The sequence below is a fragment of the Halichoerus grypus genome, chromosome 2, assembly GCF_964656455.1.
Source record: "Halichoerus grypus chromosome 2, mHalGry1.hap1.1, whole genome shotgun sequence".
NCBI lineage: Eukaryota > Metazoa > Chordata > Mammalia > Carnivora > Phocidae > Halichoerus > Halichoerus grypus.
Window position 1 is genome coordinate 123,334,619 of NC_135713.1, and position 25,819 is coordinate 123,360,437.

At 51.3% G+C, this 25,819-nt stretch overlaps 2 protein-coding genes across 11 annotated transcripts in view; one reads left to right on the forward strand and one right to left on the reverse strand.

Annotated features, from left to right (window-relative positions):
• Positions 1–25,819, reverse strand: part of SLC25A48 (solute carrier family 25 member 48) — a 233,579-nt gene that overhangs the window by 180,120 nt on the left and 27,640 nt on the right. Inside the window, exon 1 of one of the 10 annotated variants that reach the window (XM_078067484.1) lies at positions 13,818–13,858. The exons of the other annotated variants lie outside the window; for them this stretch is intronic. The gene's annotated coding sequence lies outside the window, so the exon portion shown is untranslated. Of the gene's footprint in view, positions 1–13,817; positions 13,859–25,819 lie in introns of those variants that run through there. 10 annotated transcript variants of the gene reach the window in all.
• Positions 13,269–20,344, forward strand: CXCL14 (C-X-C motif chemokine ligand 14). The gene is made up of 4 exons (XM_036114346.2): positions 13,269–13,525; positions 13,693–13,798; positions 17,402–17,515; positions 20,014–20,344. The coding sequence occupies exons 1-4, from the start codon at positions 13,462–13,464 to the stop codon at positions 20,027–20,029; spliced, it is 300 nt and encodes a 99-aa protein (XP_035970239.1). The 5' UTR covers positions 13,269–13,461; the 3' UTR covers positions 20,030–20,344.

Here is a 25,819-nt window from a genome sequence, read left to right on the forward strand (position 1 = left end):
CCGTTCTGCCAGCATCTCTGAAAATGTGGACAGTGCCCCCCAGAACCATCCCCTTGAAAGGCAGAGCCGTGGGGCGCCTGAGTGGCTCAGTCGTTAAGCGTCTGCCTTCGGCTCAGGTCATGATCCCAGGGTCCTGGGATCGAGCCCCGCATCGGGCTCCCTGCTCGGTGGGAAGCCTGCTTCTCCCTCTCCCACTCCCCCTGCTTGTGTTCCTGCTCTCGCTGTGTCTCTCTCTGTCAAATAAATAAATAAAATCTTTAAAAAAAAAAAAAAAGAAAGGCAGAGCCGAGTATTGGTCCACCAACTCCTACTCCCCATTGGCTGGGCTTTGCCTCCAGATGCATTAAATGGCCACTCACTCTTCCATGTTTCCAAGATGTCCTGGTATAAAGGCAACAGGAGCTCCTATAGGCTTGAGAAGGCTCTGGGGGAGAAAGCAACAGGATGCGTGGAACACTTGAGGCAGGCTGAGGCACAGTGGGGGCAGATGAGTTGGAACTGCCCAACACAGCTGCCACACTGAAATCAGAGCAGGCTGAGGGAGGCAGCTACAACAGGCAAGTACGGGCCTTAGTCAGCCTCCATCCCACAGAAGGACCATCCCAAGAATACTGACATGCCAGGTAGCGTGCTAGGCATCAGGCAAACATCTGAGAACAACCCCGCTCCTGAGCAGAAGCAGTTCTTTCTCTGCTCTGGGCCTCAGTTCCTCTAACCCCCAAAGGGGGATCAGAATGCTTTCTCTACAGATGGTACAAAAATGGATGCAGGGCAGTGTACGACCCTCCAATGCTTTGCGCTCACATCATCGCCAGAAGAGGCCATGTCTTTGCCCAGAAAGGTACAGTCTAACAGCCAAATCACAGGTTCCTTATAGGCAGGGGACAACTTTGGAGACAAGGCAGTCCTCGTCCCCCTGACATCATGGAGGCTCCTGCTCGAGCATCAGGTGGTGGGGTGGGGGGTGGGGGGCAGTATGAAGCCAAGTGCATGGGCCTTGGAATTGAGATGTGAGCTCGCGGCCCACGTCTGCCCAAAAGCTGGGTGACTTTAGAAAGGTCATTTATTCTCTCTGCCAAGGGGGGAGAGAGGGCTGCACATTGGGCTTGGTTGATAGTTTGAAGAGACAGTATCTGTGAAGAACCAGTACACAAGACCTAGCACAGAGCAGGCCTGCAGCAAATGCCCCCTGCTGGCCGCCCCCACCTGAGGGCCAGAGAATGTCTGCGGAGCTCCCCCAAAGCCAGGCTATCATCTCTTCTGCAAAGCCTCCCACTCGCCTTCACTGGATGGAACAGTGTGGGGGAGGGGGGGCAAGCGCAGGTGTTGGGGTGGGGGTGGGGTGGGCCGGCAGCAGCCCTGGAAGCGCTCAGGCTTTACAGTCCCCCAGCAGGGGCTGTGTTCCCCTCCACTGGCTCAGACCCTGGGCCCTCTGAGAAGCCCTGAGCTTAAGGGAACCAGGTGCCTTCAGTAAAAAAAAAAAAAAAAAAAAAAAAAAAATTCTACAAATGAAGGGTGACTTTGCAAGGGGAGTGTGGTGCATTCTTGGGGGCTCCAAGCGGTTTTACAGACCCAGACACAGAGCAAAGGCATTCAGGAACCATAGAACAGTTCCTATACCCAATAGGCTGGCGGGGCCCAGGCCATAGGCAGGGATGGGGTTGGTAAGGCCCCTCCTCCAGCTCTTAACTGGTCTCCAAAGGCAGACTCCCAGGCTGGCCCTACTGCAGGTGGGTGGAAAGAAGGAGGGGGAGAGGTCCAGCTCAATGAAAGTCAGGTTCTTGCAGCTCTTCTTGTTAGGGGCCTTACATCCCAGGGATGGGCTTTCCTTAAAAGCAGTTTTTCTTGTTGTGGATATGGAATGGGTACATGCAAGCCCTGGGTGAGAACACACCCAAATCTCTCCTCTCCACACAATCCCTGAAATGCAGTCCCTCTCAGGTCTCACTAAACAAATTTGGGCATATATAGAGTCAGGAAAATCAAGAGACTGGACTGAAAATCCATCTATAAAATCTTTTTGCAACACACAAGACATCCAAAATTCAAAATACATGAAAGCCTGTCAAACCACCAAATACCAAAACACAACCACCAAATGAGCAGCTGTGGCAAGAACCAAATGCCCACGGGGCGCCTGGGTGGCTCAGTCAGTTAAGTGTCTGCCTTCAGCTCAGGTCATGATCTTAGGGTCCTGGGATCGAGCCCCATGTTGGGCTCTCTGTTCAGTGGGGAGTCTCCTTCTCCCTCTCTGCTCTCACTCTCTCTCAAATAAATAAATAAAATCTTAAAAAAAAAAAGAAAACACCAAATGCCCATAAATGTCACTAATAGAGAACAGAAACCAAATTTTGATAAACTGATATTTCAGTACCTTGGTCCTTCAGCATATTGACTTTTATTTAGAGGATTGACCTGGGGCCCCTAACAGGCCAAGCCCAGTGCCTGGCAGATGCATGAGGTCATCCCAGAGCACTGCCATAAATCCCCGTCCTGCTCCATGGCCTTTGTCACCCCAGTGGCCATCCAGGAACCTGGGCACAGTAACACAAGCTCACTTTCCCTGGTATATAGGAGCACATAGTTGAGTGAAATGGAGGAGCCAGCCCAAAGGGCTCTCCAACCTTTGGCAAGTATGAACTAGAGAAACTTTTGGAGAACCCAAACTCAAACCACTAAGCTGGAAATTGTTCATATTTCAGAAATGCTGTATTGTACCCCAGGGTCCTTTTATACCTCCCTAGGCTATTTAAAGTGGGTATCAAATGGAGCAAACAGGGGACTCATAAAATAATGTGTACCAAAGGAAGACAAGTGCACATGGATCATACAGCATGACTGTAATTCTGTGAAAGTCTGCATGGGACAGCAGGACTGGCTCTTGGCAGGGTGGAGGGTTCCATGTTACCCTTTCTTCTCTTCAGTACTCCTGTACTATTTTCAGGACAGGATAGCTGTATTGTTTGGTTGGGGGCGGGAGGCGGTTGCTTAAATTTTTTTTAAAGAAATGAGTGTTGCAGCGGCATCAAACAGACCTAAGCACCAAATTCAATTTTCCAATAAGTTGATTACAAGTTCCTGACACCAGCCTTCAAGGCTCTCCACAATGCCCCTGTTGCCCACAACTGCCATCTACCTTTTCATGGAACCAGCTACTCCCTGACTCACCACACTCTGCCTCCAGGCTGTTCTGCTGTTCAGTCCCTATGGCTCTGCCTTCCCTTCCCCTTCTCTACCTGGGTATCTCTCTCATTCTGCAAGGTCCACTTCAAGCCTACCTGCTCCATGAAAGCTCCCTTGGCTCCCTAGCTAAATGGGGCTGCCCCTAGCCACCCTCTGAAATCCCAGAACTCACGTCTGGAACCCATTTAAAGGAATCTTCCCAGACTGCTGGCCTTTGGTCCCCTCCACCACAGACACGTCACGAAGCTGCCCACATCTTTGCAGCCCCTGCTCCCTGGAAAAGATGCGGTGCTCAGCAAGGGTTCACCTTGATGTTTTCAAAGGACTGTGCACATCAGAATAAAATAAATCCTCCATCTCAAGCCAAGGAGGGCCACTTGGGCAAACATACTTTTTACCCCAATCCAAAGGGATTTCCACATGTGTTACTCTTTTCCTCTACAGGATAAACAAAGTTAGTCTTTCCATGATATTTCAAGTATACTGTTAAAGAACTACTTCAAATGTTGTCTTCAAAGACAAAAACTCAGGAAAAGCTTATAAAATACTTCTGTGAGTCCAGCTGAAGAAGCAGCAACAAGAATGGTAAGCCTTCAGTCTCTGCCTCTTCCCTTTGAAGCTGGACCTCCCAGCCACCTCACACAGGGGCAAAGCTGCCCTCTTTCCAGGGCCTGCACCTGGACTCCAGCTCTGCCAGTGCTGCGGGAGGTACCTCCCCTCACATGGAGCCCTTTCCTCCACTGCAGCCCACAGGGCGTGCCCCCCTTCCTCTAACCTGCCCATCCATCCCCTCCCCCTGCCTGTCCCCCACTCCTGCCTGCCCCACACCAGCTTCCCTTCAACCCCGTGCCTCCTGCCTGCCCCCACACCAGCACACCTTCCCTCTTGCCTGTCCCCTCCTGCCTGCACCCCCATCTGCACATCCTCCCTCCTGCCTACCCCCACCTTCCCCCTGCTACCTGCCCCCCCACATGTAACCCTCCCCACCTGCATACCCTCCCTCCCACCTGCCCCCTCCACCCGCACACACCCCCTCTCCTGCCTGCTCCCTCCCGCCTGCCCCTCTCCAGCATCCACATCTGGTTTCCCTTCCCCACAAGTTTCACAATGGACAGATTCTGCACTTCAAGGATTTATGGGTCCTGCTGCCCCTCCTTGCTTTTGATATGATTCCATTATGTGCTTAAAATCTGGGCTGTGCTCTTGGCTCCTGGGAGCTGTTTATGACAATTCTTTTACAGCTCTAAATCATTCACCGTTAGGAACGTGATTGTGTTCAGAAGCAATGTCTAGTTGCTAAGACAGAAATTTGCAATGTATCTCGGACAGTTGGTTGAAAAGTTTTCTTCATACAAGATTAATTAAGGCTAATGTTCACCTGGAAGGTAAATCCTCTGAGCAATGCCTTTGACCCTGTCCCCTTATACATGGCTGAGACACTGATTTAGAGGCAAATTAGAAACATCCCCACCCCAAACCCAATCACTTCCTCCTTCTGCTGTGCTCCTTTCTCTGGGTGCTAGAGACCCATGGATAGAAGGCTTGGTAGAAATAAAAGCACCAGCACTGTAAACACCTCCCTCTCCTTAACAGAGTGGACTGAACCATCTTTCATTTTCCATCTCTGACTTATATTTTTCAGGAGAAGACAAAGAATTCTGGGAATAAGAAGACAAAGTGTTTATTCCCTGCTCTTTGGTCTAGGACTTCCCTTGGCCAAGGTTTCTCTCGCCTCCCAACTCCCTCTCTGTCACGCCTCCTTCACTGACAGCCAGAGAGATCTTCCTAACAGGTAAAACCTAATCACGGGATCCTCCTGCTTATAGGGTTCAGGGGTCCTTATCATCTAGGTGGTGAAGCCCAAGGCCCTGTGCAGTATGGCCCTCATTCACATATCCAGCTTTCCCCCCTCCTGCACCAGATCCCTGCCCTACCCTCACAGCAGTCTACTGACTAGCTGCCTGTGACCTCCCCCTTCCCTGAGCACTTACTTAAGCTGCTGTTTCCACCCGGAATGTCCTCCTTGATGCCTGCCTTTTCAGACTGCCTCCTCCTCCCCCCTCCCCCACTAGAGCCTGAATGTCCACTCTGCCCCACAAGAGAGTTCACAAGTGTGCCTATCCTTCCCCTCCCTAGCCGTGCCCAAGGCAGATCCGAGGGGGGCTCCACGTCTCTGTGTCTGAGACCACCACTTGAAGGAGGCTGGCCCAAAACCACATTGCTGCCCCTGATGCTGAATGTAGGGTGGCCATTTAAAATACAGGAACTTGAGTTAACTTTGGGGGTTTTGTATTATTTGTTTTTTAACTTTTTTTAAATTTAAATTCAGTTAATTAACATATAGTATATTATTAGTTTCAGAGGTAGAGGTCAGTGATTCATCAGTCTTATATAACACCCAGTGCTCATTATATCACATGCCCTCCTTAATGCCCATCACCCAGTTACTCCACCCCCCACCCCCCTCCCCTCCAGCAACCGTCAGTTTGTTTCCTATTGTTAAGAGTCTCTTACGGTTTGTCTCCCTCTCTGATTTCATCTTGTTTTATTTTTCCCTCCCTTCCCCTATGCTCCTTTGTTTTGTTTCTTAAATTCCACATATGAATTTCACACAAGTAATGAGTAACTTTTTAGGGTAAGTGTGTCCCCACATGTTGCATGGGCATCGTGTATTTGTGTTTGCCCAATCCGGCAACCCTAGCTAGATGGGAACTCTGGGACACCCTGCAGGGACAGGAGCTGAAGATCACATGCCTGCATCACAGGGCAAGGGAAGCAGTGGGGAGGCCACGTTCCCCTGTTCTCTCCTCCCCAGAGGGCAGCATATGGCTGTTCTGAGCACGATCCTGCAGCCAGCCACACTGCTTGGAGGTGAAGATCAGCTCTGCCACTGGCCAGTTATGTTGGGCAAGTTACTCACCTTCTCTGTGTCTCTGCGCCATTTTACAGATGGGGGTCACCCACCCTAGGCGTTTATGATGATTAAATAAATAGTTGTATAGCACTCAGGACAATCCTCGACACAAAGTAAGGGTTATATAAGCCTTTCACAAATATAAAACAAAAGCAATTAGCCAAGCAAACCCACAGATAAGGGGGCGAGCCGAGGAGATTTAATAATAATAGTAAAATAAAATAAGAACGGAGATCTGTGGAGCACTGGCTATGTGACAAGACACCGTGCCGCATGCTTGTCCTATATTAGCTTATTTAATCCCCACCACAGTCCTACTGCTATTTTTCCTATCCTATTTTTACAGATGAGGAAGCAGAGGCACAGAGAGGCAAATCGTGGTAGACTACGATTTTAAACCGAGAAATCTGACTCTAACTCACTAGACTGGGGTAAACTGTGATCCACATTAGTTCGTTCATCATTCATTCATTCATTCACTGAGCACCTGCTGTGTGCCAGGCCCTGGGTTCCTGCCGGAACACTGGCGTCAATAAGAAAGTCCTCTGAAGCTCCTGGACTGATGGGGAAGATCTTGAAGGAGCCTGTGTGCGTATGAGGAGCGGTACTAAAGAGAAAATGGGTCTCCAGACCATGCAGGCCGACAGCAGCGGCCTCTCCCAGACTGGGACAGGGGCAGGGAGGGGATGGGGCAGATGTGCATGGTCATGGAAGGCTTCCCTGCAAAATGACCTCTTTGCAGATTAAGAAGGTAAAACAGCAACCAGCCTGGCCAAGGAGCAGGGAAGAAGGCTTCAGAGGAACAGGAAGCTGTCCAAGGAGCTTGAGTTGGAGTTCTCAGGGAACTGGAGAATAGAGGGTGTGGCTGGAGGGGGTGGGGACACGCCTGCAGTACAGGCCAGTGAGGGGCAGCTCCCGGGACCCATTCAGGAGACAGGGCTCAGTGGACCTTCACAGAGGCCTGGGGGGAGGCCAGGACCCTGCTGTGAGCATGAAGCAGGACTGGCAGGAGCAGGACGAGGCAAAGCAGGACGAGGCAGGTGGGGCCTGCTGGGACAGGCCCGTGAGCTATGCTGCGGAAGGTGGGGACAGCTGTGACGACAGGGCCCAAGCCCTCATGGGGCTCACCTGCACCCCAAGAACTCTATGTGCTGCTACTGCAGTGTCAGCTGCAGGACGGGAGTGCCTACCACCCTGCACAGTGGTTAAGGTGGCCCAGCCTCACTGTCTCAACCGAATGCTCTTGAGTTCTCAACTGTCTCAACTGAATGCTCTTGAGTTCCTTTCAGAATAAGAACATTCAAATAAACTGGAAAGCAAGGGGAAAACCTTTTAAGAATGCCCGAAGTCCCGTCACTAAAAGAGCATGCTGTTTGTATCTCTCACTTTGCCATGTTGTATACAGTGGTTTCTGTCTTACATACTTGCAATCATGGTGTTTACACGAACTTGTGTTGTCTGTCCTCGCTGCATAAGCATTTACTCCACGAAATTCCACGGATTCGGTAATCAGGAGTCTTCATACCAGTATAATATTTCATTCAGAGCTCTCGTTGTTTACTTAACCAACATCCCACTGCTGGGCATTCAGGTTAACTCCTTATTTGCATGTGACATTTCCCCCTTATCAACTGTTTAAATAGATCTGAAGTGTGTTAATGGGGTGAAATAGTTTATTTCAAACCGTCCGGGTACATACTATAAATATAATGTCCCAAAATCTTGTACCAATTTATAGTTCCACCAGTGATGCTTCCGCCCTTTACCATTGTCTGCTTTGGATGTTACTCTTTAAAATAAATATTCATTATCAGGTAGGACCCAAACCAAAATGGCATGATACTGCAGCATTAATGTGGTTTTCCTTGACTGCTAATGAGGATGCACATTCTTTCATGAGTTGGTTAATAATTGCTTTTCTTTCTGTGTTCCCCCTGAATTGCCCTTTGATGTCCTTTGCTCGTTTATTTGTTAGGGCCCCCTTTGAAAACATCTTTGCTTGTGTTCTTGATATAGTAAAGATGCTTGTCTGCAGTGAGGTGGTGTTGAATAAACAAATGGCAAGATAAATGCTAACGGTGGGTGTGTCACGTTTGCTGCAAGCATCCTGTCACATGTTTGGTGCAACACACAGGATCCTCGGTTACCCACCTGAGTGGCAGAGCCCCTCTGCTCTACAAGGCTGCCTGAAGCCTAATTCGACACTGCCTACTTACCCCCTGCACCATTTCCTCTATGCTTAGTTTCTCAGGCTCTCTAAACATTCCAAGTATAAAGAACAAAACCAAGAGTTGTCCTCAGGAAACCTCAATCTGCATCCCTCTCTCCCTCAGAGCAAGGCCCTGGGGAGAGGGTCAGTATGCAGAGCGGTGCGAAAGGAAAGCCAGCAAAGAGGAGGCAACTGGCTGCCCAGGGCCTCACAGGTTGTGGGTGACGCTGGGCGAAAGGTACACGGACCTCCACCATGGGGAAGTGTTGTCTCTCAGCTCCCTGGGCTCCCTGGGCAGGAAACCAGCCTTGACCAGTCAACATCCACCTGCTCAGCAGACCTATGGGGTGGTGCCCAGATATCTGCAGGGTTTCCTGGGAAAACCACACTCCTGCTCATTCACCTTCTCCTCCTCCCAGCAAACACTTCTCTGAAGCAAATGTGCTGAGAAGAACTGGCGTTTCTGGGAACATGGTCTTGCCAATGGCCACCTTTATCCACCCCCTTCATGCACGCATGCACGCACACACACACTCTCTCCCCTACCCTCTCCCTCTCTCACCTGACCATGTAGTCTACACAGCCTGGATTCAGCAATTCTCTATCACACCCCTGGGCTTTTGCCTGAAACACACTTTTATTTATTCAAAGATGTGGCCAAGCACTGCAGTAGGTTGAGGATGAGTAAGGAAGACACAGATTCTACCTTCACAGAACCAGCAGAACAGAGGATGACCCATAATACACTCTCAAATAAACATTAACATGGCACCATGTGAGGTTGCTGCACATACAATGTAAGAAGTAAAATAGGTCAACAGCACAGAGAGTGACTGCAGGCACAGGGACGAGGAGAGTGACAGTGTGACTGGGTCTCAAGAGTGACTATTTGGGAGAAGAGGGCCACCTGCCAACACCTGGAGAGCAGTGGTATGGGCAGAGAGTCCCGCAAGGACAAAGATCAGAGATAGGGACAGGCTCAGCATGTCTGAAGGAGAGGACAAGGCACTCTGGTGGAGCATGGCCACAGGGAGAAAGGTGGATGCTGCTCACGAGGGGACTGGCTTTGACTCTGAGTGAGATGAGGAGCCAGCAAGGCATTGAGCAGGGGGTTAACCCCAGGAGATCACTGTGTGAGGAGCAGAGACTATAAGGGGGCGGGAGTGGTCTCCTCCCATTGTCACCCGGTTAACACCTTCTCATCCTTCAGACTGCAGTCCAGTGGGCATTTCCTCTGGGAAGCCACCCCCACCCCCCAACCTGCTCAGATCCCTTGATGAGCCCCATAGCATTAGCTTCCCTTCATCACGTCTAGCTCTGCAGTAATTTCATGTGCATTTCTGGTTGTCTGATTAATGTCTGTCTTCCCCACTAGACTCTGAACTCCTTGGGAACAGGTACACCCCTCCTCCGCTCACCTTATATCCCCAGCACCTTGCACGAGACTGGCACACTGTGGGTACTCAATCACTGTGAACAGAATAAATATGCAAATTCCTAGGATCTCAGCCAATTTTTCCACTCCCTCGAGGAATGATTTTCTGCTTATATTTCCTCCCACCTCTGTGCCCCCCACACCTTGCATGCACCACTTCCACAGAGGCCAGCATAATCACCTACACACACACACACACACACACACACCAGACTGTGCTCCAAAGGGCAGGATATGTGTGTGGTCCTTCACTGCACTCCAGGGATCCCCTTCAATCAGGCAGTGTTGCTGTGCATAGAACTGCCTCCCCATATCCACCTCACCCTGCCTCATCCACCTGCTCAAAGACCCCCCACATGAGCTCAGTAGAGTCTGCACCCTAAAGGCAAGTCAAAGGTCGAAACCCCCTCTGTCTCAGTTGAGCGGCATCACCCACAGACAGGTTGGCAGCAGAAGGCCCCCATCCTCTCCTGTACCAGCGACCCTGAAAGAACTCACACAAACAGGAGTGAGCTCTGCTTGCAGAAACACATGGCTATATTTTAGGGCAGCTGGGTGGCACAGTCAGTTAAGCATCCGACTCTTGGTTTTGGCTCAGGTTGTGATCTCAGGGTCTTGAGAGCCAGCCCTGCACTGGGGTCCACGCTCAGTGTAGAGTCTGCTTAAGACTCTCTCTCTCTCTCCCTCTCCCCCTCCCCCCTGCGTGTGCTGTCTCTCTCTCTCTCTCTCTCTCTCTCTCTCTCTCTCTCTCTCTCAAATAAATAAATAAATAAATCATAAAAAACAAAACACATGGCTGTATTTTGCAAACCAAAGATGAGCATACATAGACTAAGGAATACAACTAGGGACAAAACACTAGATTGTCTGACCTCTGGTCTCATCCTGGAAGTTGGGAAACTGGCCCGTATTTTTAGGGCCAACCACTTTCTCCTATAAAAGCTCAGTGCCTGTGATCCCGGATGCGGTTAGATCCTACTTAACTAATCAGCACTGTTAATTTAAAAAAATCTATTTCACATGTTCTGAGAAAGCTTGGTAGGTAAGAAATCCTTTTTGCAGAATAAAATGCATTATATTTTTTAAAGGGCAATTTGTATTAAAAGCCTTAAAATGGACATAACCCATGGCCCAGTGATTCTGAGACATGATCAATTTTTAAAGGGCCCCAAAATTGAGCTACAAGAATATCTGTCACACAGCACTGCTTCTGAAATAGTATGGTGGAAAACAATCTACATGTCTAGCAGAGAGTAATTACTTAAAGTAATTATGACACATCTGTACAGTGGAATATGCTGCATCCAAAATACTAAAACAATACACAGCACTTATTGAGCACTTACTCTGTGATAGGGACTGCATTAAAAGCTTTACAGACACCATCTCATTTAATTCTCCCTAAGCTGTAAGTACCATTATCATCACCACCTCACAGATTAGAAAATCAATATTGAAAAGAGTTAAATCATTTGCCCCAGGTCACACAGCTAGTAGCAGGATTCACACCCAGGCAGTGTGACATGGAGACACCAAGTTCTCAGGCATGATGCTCTATGACTTCATACGACGCTATTAAAAAGAGACTGGAGAAGCAAAACCAGTCATATGGGAGAATGTTGATGATATAGTGATAGGTAAAACAAGCGGGTTATTGAATAGGACATACACACTGATCACATTTGTGCAAATGAATGCAAGCAAAGACAAAGGGTTTGAAAAGATAACACTGTAGGCATCTTGGTGTAGACCTCTGAGTGGGTGGAAGTGTGTGTTGTTTTTTTTTATGTTTTCTTCTGCTTGTGTTTTCTGATTTTTCTGTAACAAATGTTTTGGTTTTGTACTAAGAAAAAATTTCAAAAGATTAGAAATTTTAAAAATTAATGCTAATGCCAAAAAAATCACTCCCTTGCACTCATCTGCATAAACCCAAATGTCCAGCTGTTGGCCTTGCTTTAAGTATAGATACAACCGCATGCATAGGACTCAGGAAATGGCCTGAAGCCAGCTCACGAGCTCTGGCAGGCTCTTCATGGCCAAGCATCCTCTCAAGGCAGCCAAGGTTTCAAACTGGGAAGAGACAGTACACATTTTCCTACTCTGCCCCCAGCATCCTGCCCTCCCCATCCCCCCAGGACCCTCTCTGGGTATTTGCACCCCCAGAGAGTTAGTGAGCTGACAGCACAGAGCTGTGTGAGCTGGAAGAACCTGGCAGCTTCTGCCCTGGCTTCAGCTGTGGCCTGGGAGCCAAGCCCAGGGACCCTTGGAGCCTGAGACACTCCATCCCCTGTCGCTGAGTCTAAGAAGGAAGCACTTCCCCAAGTGCCTGAGGGAGGCAGGACAACCCAGAGACTGGAGCCCCAGAGCTGCAACCACATATACCACGGCCCCTCCTGGCCTAGCCACCTGCTTCCTGGCCACATGATCTTACCCATGTTATTTCTTCTTCTGAGTCTGTTTCCATACCCATCAAATAAGGAATTAAAATACCAACTTAGAAAAGGACTTATAAGAATCAAAAGAATACATATTAAAATACATCCTATAATGATACCAATGAGTAACATTTCCTGGGCACCAGCTATGGGACAGGCACTCTGTTGAACACTTTATAAGTGTGATCTTACACAGCTCTCACAGCCACCCGATGACAGGCACAGGAAGCAAAATGAAGCCTTAAAGTAGTGAAGTCACTTGCACTTCTAAGTAATGGAGCAGGAATTTCTGTTGCCATGCCTTGGCCCACACCACTCCACCACAGAGCTTGGCATATGTGGGGAACATGGACTTTGTCCAGATGGTTACCACTGCCATGTCTGCCTACTGGGCAGAGGCTTTAGAGAATGGTATGACAATGAGGAACCCCTGGCTTCCCCACCCCCCCACCCCCCCACCCCCACTCCCCGCACAGGCAGCTCACACAGCCACACACCACTTTAGGAAGCCTTCCTGTCAGAGCGACCAAATCTCCCTCACACCCACCCTTGGAGGCAGCCCCAGCCGCCACAGGCAATGGCTTTGCGGCTGAACAACCTATGCAACCTCCCTCCAGACCTGGCCTTGTGCTCTGGCCACCAAGGCTGCTGGCCCAGCAAGGACAACTCACGCCCTAGGAGTCAGGCCTGCTGGCACCCACACCTGGCACCTGCTCCAAAACCCTTTCAGTCTCAGAAGATCTGGGCCGCGGGCCTGGGGCTCTCAGCCGGCCCGACTGGCCAGAGGGAACCATACGAATCGGAAAAGCAGTACCCTTAAGCAGCCTCTCAAGCGTCGGGTACAGCCCGGGCACCGGCGGTGTGCGCGGGCTAGAGGCCGGGTGTGCAAGCGTGCGCGTAGAAGTGAGAGGGCAGCCGGTGTGAGTGTGTCTGTGCACGCGTGGCTCCGAGTGAGAGCCGCTGTGATCACGGTCCCGGGGCGGGGAAGGTCTCCTCCCCCCACCTCGTTGAGAAATCTCAGTGAGTCACCGAGTGGTTCTGCATATTAATGAGCTCGCTGCGGCGAGGGCAGGAGCGGATTTAAAAAGGGGCCCGGGCGGGAGGAGGGAGGCTGCGGAGAGAGCGCGGAGCCGAGCGCAGAAGCGCAGCGCGGCAGCCGAGGCACCCACCGACGGGCGCAGCGGGAGCGAGCGGAGCCAGGCGGCGCGCTCCGGGCAGAGAGAGCCGAGCCGGCCGGCCGCCCTCCCCAGTCCCTGTTCCCGCGCCCTGCGCTCCTCCGGCCAGCATGAGGCTCCTGTCGGCTGCGCTGCTCCTGCTGCTCCTGGCGCTGTGCGCCGCACGCGTGGACGGTGAGTGCCCGGGAGGTCCCTCGTCGCCGCCCCGTCCTGTCCTGGGGCACCCAGGCGCCAACTGCTGGGCTTCCCGGGACCCTGGAGGTTCTGGGTGGGCACCGAGGGAGGTCGGGGGCAGGAGATCCCGCGCGCGGCTGAACGGCACCCCGCGCTCTCTCTTGCAGGGTCCAAATGCAAGTGCTCGCGAAAGGGACCCAAGATTCGCTACAGCGACGTGAAGAAGCTGGAAATGAAGCCAAAGTACCCGCACTGCGAGGAGAAGATGGTTATGTGAGTTCTGGCTCCTCACCGTGAGCGTGTGCGCGCTGCTCTTAACCCGGTGCTGGGGCACAGCTTGGGGCTGGATCGGGCGGGCTAACAAACATTCCTCTGTGCCTCTGGCAAGGCCTTGGACCAGCCTTTGTAATTGCCCGGCGAGTCCTTGGGACGCTGGCGCGACAGTGTGAAAGAGAGTTTGGAAAGAGGGTCACTGTCCAGTGCTCTGGAAACAGCCCTCTGGGAGTTCACCCTTGCTAAGATTCAAATGGGCAGCCTAGGTGCTTGCACTGCCCACTTTTCTGGGATGATCAAGGGTTAAGTGGCTCCCGTTGTGCCAACTTTAGAAAATCCGGATTGAAAGCACTCAAAACACACCCAGAACTATTGTACTTGCACCCAAACTGGGAGGCGTGCTGCCTTCCTGTTACTGGAGAGAGAATAAAAACAAATGTCTTTAAGTCCTCAGACCCTCCTTTCAGAGCCTTTTTCTGATCAGGGGACCACAGATGGTCAGTTTTTGGCTTCTAGCGATTTCATTTTGGGACTGATCCTTGATCTTCCCCCACCGGCTGGACTCTTGTGGGTCCCTGAGCCTGAGCAGTGCTGTGCAAAGTGTTCTGCTGGGGTTAACGTGCCATGCGGCTGGAGCCCTGCTTAGTGGGGATGCGAGGAATATTTTAAAAACTGGGGCAGAGTGAGAGAACACTGAGTTTCCTTGCTCCTCTGCCTTCCCAATTAACCACTTGAGTCCTGTACCACTGTTTCCCCATCAATACACACTTGGCCAGGAAGGAAGCCCTTGGCAAAGCAGCTACCAAATATCTGCCACGGACCGTTGGCCCCTCTTCCCCTCCCCCAGCAACAGGACACACTTTATTCTCAGTCTGGGCAAGAGCCTTCTGTCTGCTGGACCTCCTGGCCCAAAGGCCTCCACACATTGTATGCAAAGGCAGCCCCCACCCCCCACTGCCACCTGGGGGCTTCACAGTCAGGTTCAAGTTAGGGGAATTTGCAAAGCCATCAGGCTTGAGCTGAACCCCATTGCCTTTCTGCCCAGGCACTTAAATTAACCTCTTGTCCCTGCCCCCTTGCCTTGCAAACCCAAGTCCCGAAAAACTGCCAGAAAATCCTTTTTGGTGAGGGCCAGGGTTACACAAGCTGAGAGAGGAGCTACAAGCCCCCCACCCCATGGTTCCCAGCTCGGGGGCTGGAGATGACAGGGTCTGCACTCCTCTAAGTGCTGAAAACCACCCCATGCCCCAAGGCAAGATGTCAAGACCTTTCAGGGAAGGAGAAGCAGGGTATGGGGTGCAGAGCCATCTCAAAAGGACAGAACCCTCAATAAACAGGCTTACTCCTTTTCCTGGCAAAACTTTTCAGAATAGAGAAGAAACTGACAGCAGCGGGCAGATGCGGGAAGGCCTGATGCAGCCTTGTGAAAACTTGCAGTGGCCTCTGGAGGTCCGAACACACTCAGCGTCTCCAAAACCTGATTCACTCACACCCAGGTCCCCGCCCATCCCTGAAGGGCTAAACATCCTCTCCTGTCCCAAGCTCCTAAGAGTCTCTAGATCAGATGAGGGGCCAGCACTTTTTGCCAAAGCAGGTTTTCAGCACAAAAGCTGAACAAAAGCAAGTTTTGCAGCTCACCCTGAGTCACCCAGAAATCTCTGATGAGGCTGGGGGTGGGGCCGGGAGGGCAGTCAGCTTTGCAAGTGGGAGTTCTTGCACCCGGAGACTCCAGATTTTGTAAAGGGCAATTTGTGTCGTATGTCCACTGAACTCTTGCCAAAACCCTCGGCACCCAGAACCGCTGAGAGAGGACGCAGGACCCAGAATTTCTGAGTAACTGCTGGGAACAGAAATCCTCATGTCTCCACCCCGCAACCAATTTTCACAGGCCCAATATTGTGACAAGCATTTGAGGACTGTGCTGGGAGGGTCGAGTGTCCTCCCCTGCTGCCCCTCCCTTCAGGACTGGGCATCCTCAGCCTGTACAGTGACCTAACTGAGGAAGGGCTTTTCATCAGGTTTGGCCACATCCTTTCTTTCGGAGGGCAAAAGCAGTATTGTAGACAGAGAGCAGTGGGCTAAATTCCCGCAGAGCAACCAGGTACCGCAGGGAGGAGAAGGAGCACACTCCCCCTGAAGCCTGGCCCTGTGCTGGACACCTAGAAGGAGGGACAGGACCAGGGGAATGACTGGGCTCAGGGAAGGCCAGCGAAGGCAGAGCCCAGTCCACAGGCACTAGCAGAAGATCCACACCTGCTCGAGGGAGCTGAGGCTGTGGTGGGGGCCTTGGAAACTCAGAGCACAGAGAAGGGAAGAGAACAAGTTGCCCAGAAATATTCTGCCCCTATACTGGTGGCAAGATTCTTTTCTCCCTGTCAACTGGGACAGTCGGTTCATGGTGGCCCTGCTCCCATCTAGAACTTGACATGTGCCCTGACACTTTATCTTTGGGAACCTGTGGGGCCCTAGCTGACCTCTCTCCTTCCCTTCTTGCTCTTCCCATTCCAGCCCCCAACTGCCCCTCTTTGGCCCCACAGCTCATTCCCCTGCACCCAGTCCATGAAGATCCCTTGCTTGTGCTGTGACCTCTCAGGGAATGGCCCCTCTCCCCTTCCACTTTTTCAGGTCCCCTAACGTGGTCCCTCATTCTGGAATACCATCCTTCTTCCCCCACCCAGAAGCTTCCTCCTAAATCCTGCCGCCCTAGCTCAGCCCTGGCTGAGAGGGGCGTAGAGGTTCTGGGCAGCAGTCCTGCCTCCCCATCCAGGCTGGAGCTCACACACTAAGGCTTCTCCTTCCCCGTGGCCATCCCATCTTCCATGACAAATACTAATGACAGTAACTCTTCACTGTGCATCTACCAGGTGCTAGGCATTCTCCATAGATTATATCATCTCATCACCCAATAATCCTAAGAGGTATGTCATATAATTAGACCCATTTTACAGATGGGCAAACTCATTCAGTTTACCCAAGGTCCACAGACAGACCTGGGATTCATACTCTGTACGATTCCACCTGCTTCCCTCCCACACGGCTAGGGCCTCCACTGGCTTGGAACACTGGCTGACGGAGGCCTGAAGGGAGGTCTTACTTTCTTGCCGGAGGCTGAGACAACAGGGACTTCATGCTCAGGAATCAAAATGGGCTTCAAGGCCAGCAAGACTTAACTTCAAGATCCGTAATGCCTAGCCCAGGGACAATCTTCAGAGGATCAAGTGGAACTGGGGTTTGAAGGGTCAGACAGAGACCACCTCTCCACCTCTCCATCCCAGGTTCAGAGCAGCTGGAAGAGTCCCCTGAGCTTTGTTCTCTAAGGGAGGCATAAGCCCTGTAAACAACAGCCTCATGGGGGTAGGGATGGGGTAAGGGGACTATCCCAGACTCTAAGGGCTCCAGGGGAAAAGTGAGAGCCTAAGGGGACACCCAGAAACTCCCAAAGAGCCAGCCAGGCAGTGAGCACATGGGCACGCTCCCATGAAAGGAGGGAGGAGGCCACAGTCTCTCAGTGTCCTGACTGGACAGACCAGGGCCACCCACAGGCCACACTGAGGGGCTTCATTCAGGTTCCTCAATCCTCCACCCCATGCTGCTCCATTTCAGCATCACCACTAAGAGCGTGTCCAGGTACCGGGGTCAGGAGCACTGCCTGCACCCCAAGCTGCAGAGCACCAAGCGGTTCATCAAATGGTACAACGCCTGGAACGAGAAGCGCAGGTATGGCCCACCTCCTCACCCCTTCCTTCCCACCTTCCCCCCAGCTCCAGATCCTAGACTCTATCTAGCTCATCAAGCCCCATCTAATGGGGGAACACCCACCACAGTAGCCACAGCAAGCAGATAGCCAGCCCTGCTTATCGAGCCCCACGCGGTAAGGAACTCACCACTTCCCAAAGCAGGCAATTCCTCTCTTGGACAATTGTAAGCATCGAAAATGTAACCTTTTGTGAACTAAAGTTTGCACCATGCTAACTTTTTAAGTTGTAGTCTTAATTCCTCTTCTTTTTAAAGTAACTTAAGGTCTCCGATCCTCAGTTTCCCTCTGTCAAATGAATGAGCAAGCACCTGGCGTGGCTCTCTGTGATTCTTGTGTGGTAAAACATGACCACTCAAGTAACTGGGGTTTATTAACTGTAACACTGGGTACAACAACACAAGATGATGAGGACAGTGCCTCGCCAGCAACATTCCCTCCCCTCAAAGTGCTGCATGCTCCCTGCTGCCCAGAAAGATGAGAGATTCCCTCCCATGCAGGTGCGGGGAGGGAACTTGGGCTTGACCCTTTAAAATCAGAGCTACTCCTAATCTCAGAGGGCAGCAGCAGCCAGATGACCATAGCCATGAACCAGACCCCTTGTCCTCTCTGGGCTCTGTTTCTCCATAATCAGAAAATGACTTTCTATCTCTAATCTCCTGGGGTCCTATGTTTGGCAAGTTCCTGGTTTCCTCATACCACATACAAGAGAGCCTGTCCCAGAGCACACCGACTCCTCACACACTCAGGGCCTGTCTACACCTGTAGCTACCCAGCATGTTCCGAGAAGCGCTTGCTTGCACACACACAGAGGGGACTTCCTCAGGAGCTGGTGCCAGCACCAAGGCTAAGTGGAGGTGGGGAGTCACTTCCCTGGGAGCACAGGGCAGGAAGCCAGGCCTCGCAGGGTCACCTTCACCCTGCCTAGAGTGGGTGCCTGAGCTACCCTTCCCATTGTCCCACCCAGCCCTTCCACTGTAAGCTCAGCCCATGACCAGCTCTCCGCCGGCTGACACTTGGGCCCAAGCCCAATACCTGAGCCTTCTGTGCTGCCTCCAAAACTGCCTTGTTTGCAGTTGCTTGAAATAGAAACTGATGAGAGTGAGAGATTATTTTCTATAAATCTGATGGGAATGAAGCCCTCTTTCTGGTCAGGGCAGGTGGCTCACGTGGCAAAAGCAGGACCTGCCCCGTCCACTTTCACTCTCCAGGTCCTGCGTCATCAAAGTGGAACGAGGCTAACCTCGGGGCCAGTCCATGGAGGGGGTTGAGAACATCTCCACCAGACTGCTGGCAGACACTGAGGCGGTTTGCACACTTTGTCCCTCAGCCCTCCACCTGGGCCCTAGCTCTGATGAAGAGGAGGCAGGCATGGGACAATGCTGCCCTACTCTTTTGATTTCGGCAAATTCCAATGACGAGAGCATCTCTGTTACCAGGCCTCCCGTCACTTCATTACAAAATGAGCTCGTCCTCTTTCTGGGGAAGCTGAGGCATCCTGGGAGAAGAAGGGGGCAATTCCTTGCCATCCCCCTGTAAAAGGTTGAAAATGTCTCCATGAATGTACAATGGAGAGAAAGGAACTATCTCGAAGTCCTCTTTGCAGAGACAGTGAGAGAATGCTAAACGTAGGGTAGAGGAAGGAGAAGCCAGCCCGGCAGCCCAGGCCCATGGAGCCAGACTAGCAGATCCGCATCTCAGAGCCCCCAGCTTCCGGCTGCCACAGGAAGCAGTGCATCAGGCAGAGCACAATTAGGTGATCCTACTCAGGAATCAGGAAGGAGGCAGAGGAATCTGAGCATGGCCCTGGAACAGCCATGGGGCAGAAGAGAAGGGATTTAAGTACCTAAAGAGAGACAGTCTGGAAGATGAGGGGGAAAGACCAGCTTGGGAATGCACACAGGGCCACAACCACTAGAGGAGGTGATCTTGAGCCACAGGCCTCCCCGACAGCCCTAGCCCCAGCCCTACTACCACCCTTCAGTCTTCAGGCAGCAGCTTCTAGAACTAGCATTTTTCTGGAGGACATGCATTCTCTGGGCAAAATACAAAGAAAGATGCAATCCTAAATTGAAGGAGGGGCTACCTGTCCTCCCATGTTGCATCCCTGCTCATGCTGCAAACAGACCTCATTCCCACCACTGACATTCAGTGTTCATAGGGAAAATCTGAAGTCCCCTGTGCCTCAGTTTCCTCACATATAGAGACGGTTTGCTCCATAGGGCTTTGGGGATTGCAGAGGTGGAGGCTGTTGAGAATGCACAAAGCCAGATTTGGGTAAGCTTTTGTGGTCCGTGTGATGACCTCTGAAGGTTTCCCCACTGCTACCGCCACTTCTCCCCAGCTCCGGAATTCCTGGGAGGGGTGCTCCTAAAGACAAGGATGAAGCAGCTTAGCCACTGGCCTGTGGATCGCCTGTGTCATATCCTGAGCCACTGACATGGGTGTTTTCTCTTCCTAGGGTCTACGAAGAGTAGGGTGAAAAATCCCACATGGGAAAACTTCATACCAGCTGGGAGAGGAGTAAAGGACTCTGCAGATAAAAAAACAAAAAAAACAAACCTTTTCTTTCTCACAGGCATAAGACACAAATTAGATATTGTTACAAAGCACTTTTTACCAAGGGTCAGTTTTTACATTTTATAGCTGTGTGCGGAAGGCTTCCAGATGTGAGACCCTTCTCTCGTGCTCCAGACTTTATCACACACTGCTTTTTAACGAAAAGGGGGAAACTTATGCCTTTCCTTTGTAAAAAAAAAAAAAAAAAAAAAAAAAATGCTTTTTTGTATTTGTCCAGACATCACTACATCTGAGCTTTATAAGCGCCTGGGAGGAACCCAGAGCTTGGTTTAAACATTTCATAGCAGCATTGCTCTGTTGCTAATGCAGGAAGCTTCCGCTCAGAGGTCCTGGCGCCTCCACACAGCTGCCATGGGCTCTCCTGGGCTCATGGTTGGTCACAGCCTCAGGGGGACTCCACGGTGGCCCCTGTCACCGGGCAAGCAGAAGCCGATCTCTCTGCATCTGTTCTTTAAGGAACTTGAGTTTGGCTGCCAGAGAAATGTGCTTCATCCCCACCCCACCCCCCCAGGTTATTTTTACATACTCTAGGAAACATTTCCAAGATTCTGGGATGGCAAAGCATAGGGTCCTTAAGGAAGGGGTTGGGTCTTCTCTCCTTCTTGTGAAAGGTTCACTGCTTCAGTACTGAATGCTCTGGAAGCACGTGAAGTTCCCAACACTGTTAGCAAAACCGGACAAGAAAACTTAAAAATCTACCCAGACACACACAGTGCACAGCTACAGACACACATTCTATCAATGATGGAGAACCTTCGGAGCATGCTTCTTTCCCTCGTTGCAACAGAACAGGCAGGACAGAAGCATTCTATCTGTGATTCCCCGCGTAATTCTTCAATGTTAAACAGTGCAGTCCTCTTCTGAAAGCCGAAACAGCCACATGCCCTTTTCTCTGTAAATATTCTCTTAAGAACGCCCCCTCCACACACTGCCCCTTCAGTACATGCCTCATTGTACGGCTGTGTCATATGCTATGCACATGTCAGAAACCATTAGCCTTGCATGCAGGTTTCATATTCTTTCTAAGACAAAAAGTAATAAAATATATTTGAAATGTACCAAAATTCTAGACTACTGACTTTTTTTCTATTCAGTGAGGCCAGGATGACAATCAAATGTTTACCACAATGTGAATAAACAGGGACAAATGCATTGGGAAGGAAGGAAAACTGGCATTTCCCAAATACCTGTAAATACCGTCACCTTTGTGGAACACCATTACGGTGCTAAAGCAGGAGGCAATTCACATAGAGCACTCAGGACACCAGGGCATGACGAACACTTGGTAAATGTCAGCACCCTTGATAGTCACAAGAGCAGGCCACTCTGTACTTTGCACAAACCACCCACAGCCCCACATCCCTCTGTACCCAAATCAGCCAGGCCCTGAAATAGGCCTCTCTGTGCCCACCTGTGTCCCCCACATGCCACAGGACTGCCTAAAGGGGCAGCCTCCACCTGTCTGCACTTTTTGTGCACTACCCTAGGAACCAGGAGCCAGACACCCATGTGCATGTCACTTCTGAGGATGGTTTCCTGACGTGCACAGCTGCCTCGGCCAACACTTACAGGGACACACAGCAAATACCCTGCCTTGGCATGTCCTCAGCAGAATGCTGTGGTAGACCCTTTCCATCATGGCCTCACCTCCTGGCAGTGCCACATGGATTCCTAAGGAAACTGAGGACCAGAGAGGTTAAGAAAGTTGCCCAAGGTCACTCGTCACACTGTTCCAGTAGCTGAGCCTGACAGTCTTTCTGCTGAGGAGAGCAGGAGAGAGTGGGCCAGGGCCACATGAATGCGGGGCTTGGTTCCACCTTTCCCTTCATTACAGAGAAAGAAGGAAGACTGGATAGGGAAGCCCAGACACCAACAGACAGAACAGAGCAGGAGGGCCCCAGGGGGAGGGCGCATGCCAGGGCAGGGGAGAGCAGAGGCCAGGCCTCTCTCCCTGGGAGCCCTGAACCCTGCCTGGCCCCAGATCAGCACACCATGGGGGCTCACGAGGGAGGTCCACTGTAAGGAAGTCAGCTGATGGACCCCCACCTCCAGCCTGACAACATAAAGGCATGACAGGATGGGGCCATGAGGTACAGGGTTCACTGTGCTACTCCCCGAGTTTCAGGCTTTACCTTCCACTCATTCTAAACACACCACACACACCCTTACTCTCTCTATCCCATCTGTGGTTCCAGTACCAGCCCCTCCTCTCCAGCCCTGCTGGCCCAGGTGTCCCCTTGGTTTTCTGACCTCCCAAGGCACAGAATAGATTCTTAGCAACAGTAGCAATGTCCCTTTACAGTGTCAGGCACTGAGGTGGGCACTTGCCCTGTCATGCCCCCGACCCCTTCCCTGCCCCACTCTTCCCAAAGGCCTGTCCTGAGCGGGCCGCAGCACTGCACCAGGCTTGACGCCAGGATGGCCACATCCTCGGGGAGCTCTGGCCCAGCTCTGCTGCTCATCTTCTCTGCCCAGCCAAACCCTCTATCACAGAGCTTTTCCTGGTCAGCTTGGATCTTGGGTCAGGACCAGCTACATAACTGCAAGGCCTGGGGCAAAATAAAGATGCAGGGCTCTCTATTCAAAAACTAAGAATGTCAAGATGGCCAGAGCAGAGCATCAGACCTTAGTACAGGGGTCCATGCAACTTACATGCCGCAAGCCCCATGGAGCCAGCCCTCTACCTGGGGTAGCAACCCTAACACGCATCTGGACAGCTCATCCTGGCCCTGAGTTATTATATGACTTGTACGACAATTTAATAGTTTTATTTTAACTTGAACATCCAACAAGATGTGCTCCTAGAAGCCAGGGACGATGTCTTACACTTGTTTGTAAAAACCTCTCAGAACCTATGACAGCACTTGTGAGGTACTCAAACGCTGTGAATTGATCTTAGTCTCAAGGAGCGCCCTGAGAACACACTCTCTGCACCCACTTACTGAGCCACCACTACGTGCAAAGACCTGCACCAGGCACCATGGGGAACACAGGCGTGGTCACGTGCTGTCCCGTCCTCAAGGGCAGAGTCCACCGTTCATCCACCCAGCCGCTGTCTCATGATGAAGCATTTGCTATGCAGAGCACGCTGTGCTGGTTGCTGGTAATGACCTTTCCAGAAACTCCCAGTCTACAAGCCAGTCACAGACTCAGCTGAAATTGCTCACTGATCTAAGCACACCATGCTAGAGGGCTGCACAGCAGACTCCGAGGCCGCTCCAAAGGGGTACCTCACCCAGCCTTGGAGGAAGCAACCCCTGACCAAGACCTCTCTCAACCTGGAGAGGGCTCATGGCAAACTGCAAGTCGTTCTCAGGCAACTATAGGAAGTGCTGACTCCATCCTGGCTCTGACGTGGCCTGTGGTTCCTGTGGCCACTGGTGATGAGACAGGCCAGCAAAGACAGGGAGCACCAGAGCTGGAAAAGTCGGGAAGGCTTAGGGAATTCAGAGGGGCATCAGGAACACCAGCCACGCCCCACCTGAACGTCCGGGGAAACCAGCCACAGCTCCAAACTCCACCCGCCGTTTCATGCACGTCTCTTCCTCTCCCTTGTCTCTGCCGGGCCGTCTGGCCTGCCAGTGAGCCGTGGCTGGGGCCAGCCTCCCCAACTTCATGGGCAAGGAAGCCGGCCACAGCTTTCCTGAGCAACCTCCTATACGTGGAAGACATCAGCCTGCTCTTAGGAACCTTAGGGTATTTTCCTGTCCTCCTCTTTTTGACAAGTTGGACAGATATTCTCAGAGGTCACCAAGAAAGCAATAAAACCCACATTTTCTTACTTGTACGGTAACCTCTCCCAGCTTCCTCTTCACCGGACCGCTCTGATATGTGCCACCAGAGGGCAGCAAGGAGCGGGTGCACTGCCGCCCAGGGCACTCAAGATCCCTCTCACAGTGACAGCAGTAAACCAGTGGTCAGCGTGGCCTGTGAGCCAGACCCTGTGCTGAGGACCTTACCCATCTTATCCCACTGAATCCTGCTGACAACCACAGCAGGGGATTCTATCATTAGCTCCACTTTATGGATAAGAAAACCGAGGCCCAGTGAGGTGGATACACTGCCCACGTTCACAAAGCTACCAGGCGGTACACACACGGGATTTGAACCAGGCTTTTGCTCCCTGAAGTACACACCGTCTCACCGTTCCTGTTGACCTCGGGCCAGCAGGAGACTCTGCCGTGCCCTCACCCGGGGCTTACCTCCTGTTTACTGAAGAGAGATTAATCATCCAGTCAACATGGGCCACACAGAGAGCCAGCCTTAGCCAGGGTTGTCTTGAGTGCGCCTCATTCATCTTTTGGAGGCAGAAGACCGCACCCCCCATGTGCTCCTCCCTTCTCCAGCACGGACCCCATAGAGCGGGCCCGACCACCGTGCCATCGCTGCTTGGGCCCACGCCTGGTAGACGCAAATTCTGCTTGAGAAGCAGCAGCTGGAGACTTTACCTGCCACGACCAAATGGCTTCAACAAGCAAGATGACTGTGCCAGCATCCAATTAGACTCAACATTTTAGCTAGAAACAAGGTGAAACCATTTTTGGTTTCAAAAATTAACTCAAAGCTGGATTTGAAAAGAATCAGCCCCGCTTCGTAATGAGAGCTGACATTGTGGGATGAGTAGTAGGCATGTCTAATTGGATGCAAATGAGACTCTCATCTCATAGTCAGTTATTCCCCAGAGCAAAAGGGAAGGTGAAGCAACAGGCTCTTTCTTTCAACCCATTGTTTCGTTAAAGGCAGCCCTGGAACAAGAATCATTTCTAAATTACAAAGGCTTTTGTTCCTTTGAAATAATGGTCTGCAAAGGCAGATTGGAGTTAAGTACATGCATTAGCACAGTCAAAAACATTTTATAAACTGAGAAAATGAGAGAAAGAATAACCTTCAATTCCTTGATCGCTGCTAAGATACCAACGCTTCTGATTCCCTGCACTTTGAGGGGCAACAAAGTTTAATAAAAAGCTGTAACCACCGGGGTGCCTGGGTGGCTCAGTCCTTAAGCGACTGCCTTCGGCTCAGGTCATGATCCCAGGGTCCTGGGATCGAGCCCCACATCAGGCTCCCTGCTCGGCGGGAAGCCTGCTTCTCCCTCTCCCACTCCCCTTCTTGTGTTCCCTCTCTCGCTATGTCTTTCTCTGTCAGATAAATTAAAAAAAAAAAAAAGCTGTAACCACCACCACAAACAGTATTTACTGAGTGCTTTCTCAACAAACACTTTTAATAGTCCCATTTTACAGATGGGGAACTTAAGGCTTAGAAAAGCTGAGTAACTTGTCCAAGCGGTCTTCAGCAGTGTTAAATCTTTGGACACTTCCAGGTAGGATGACCGTATGTCCTGGTTTGCCTGAGAGAAGCCTGGTCTTTGACTGTCGTCCCAGTGTAATTATGAAGTGTTTCCTTTTGCTCTCTTAAAAGAGTTCTAGTGTGATTGACTAAAATTGTGATTGCTCCACTTACAGGGCCTGGAAGGAATGTACAGAGGGTTTGGGATTGTGTGGTACCTGAGAAATGTTTAGTCAGTTTCCCCCCTTGAACAACCTACTCCTAAGCTAGCCCAGAATCTTCCTGGGCAATCTCCTGGTTTCTCCTGTTCTGCCCTGGTCTGCCTCCTCTGCTAAATAAAAATTGGAGCTGGCGCCCGTGGACTGATCTCTGGGGAGCAGGCAACATGGTACTCTGGAGAC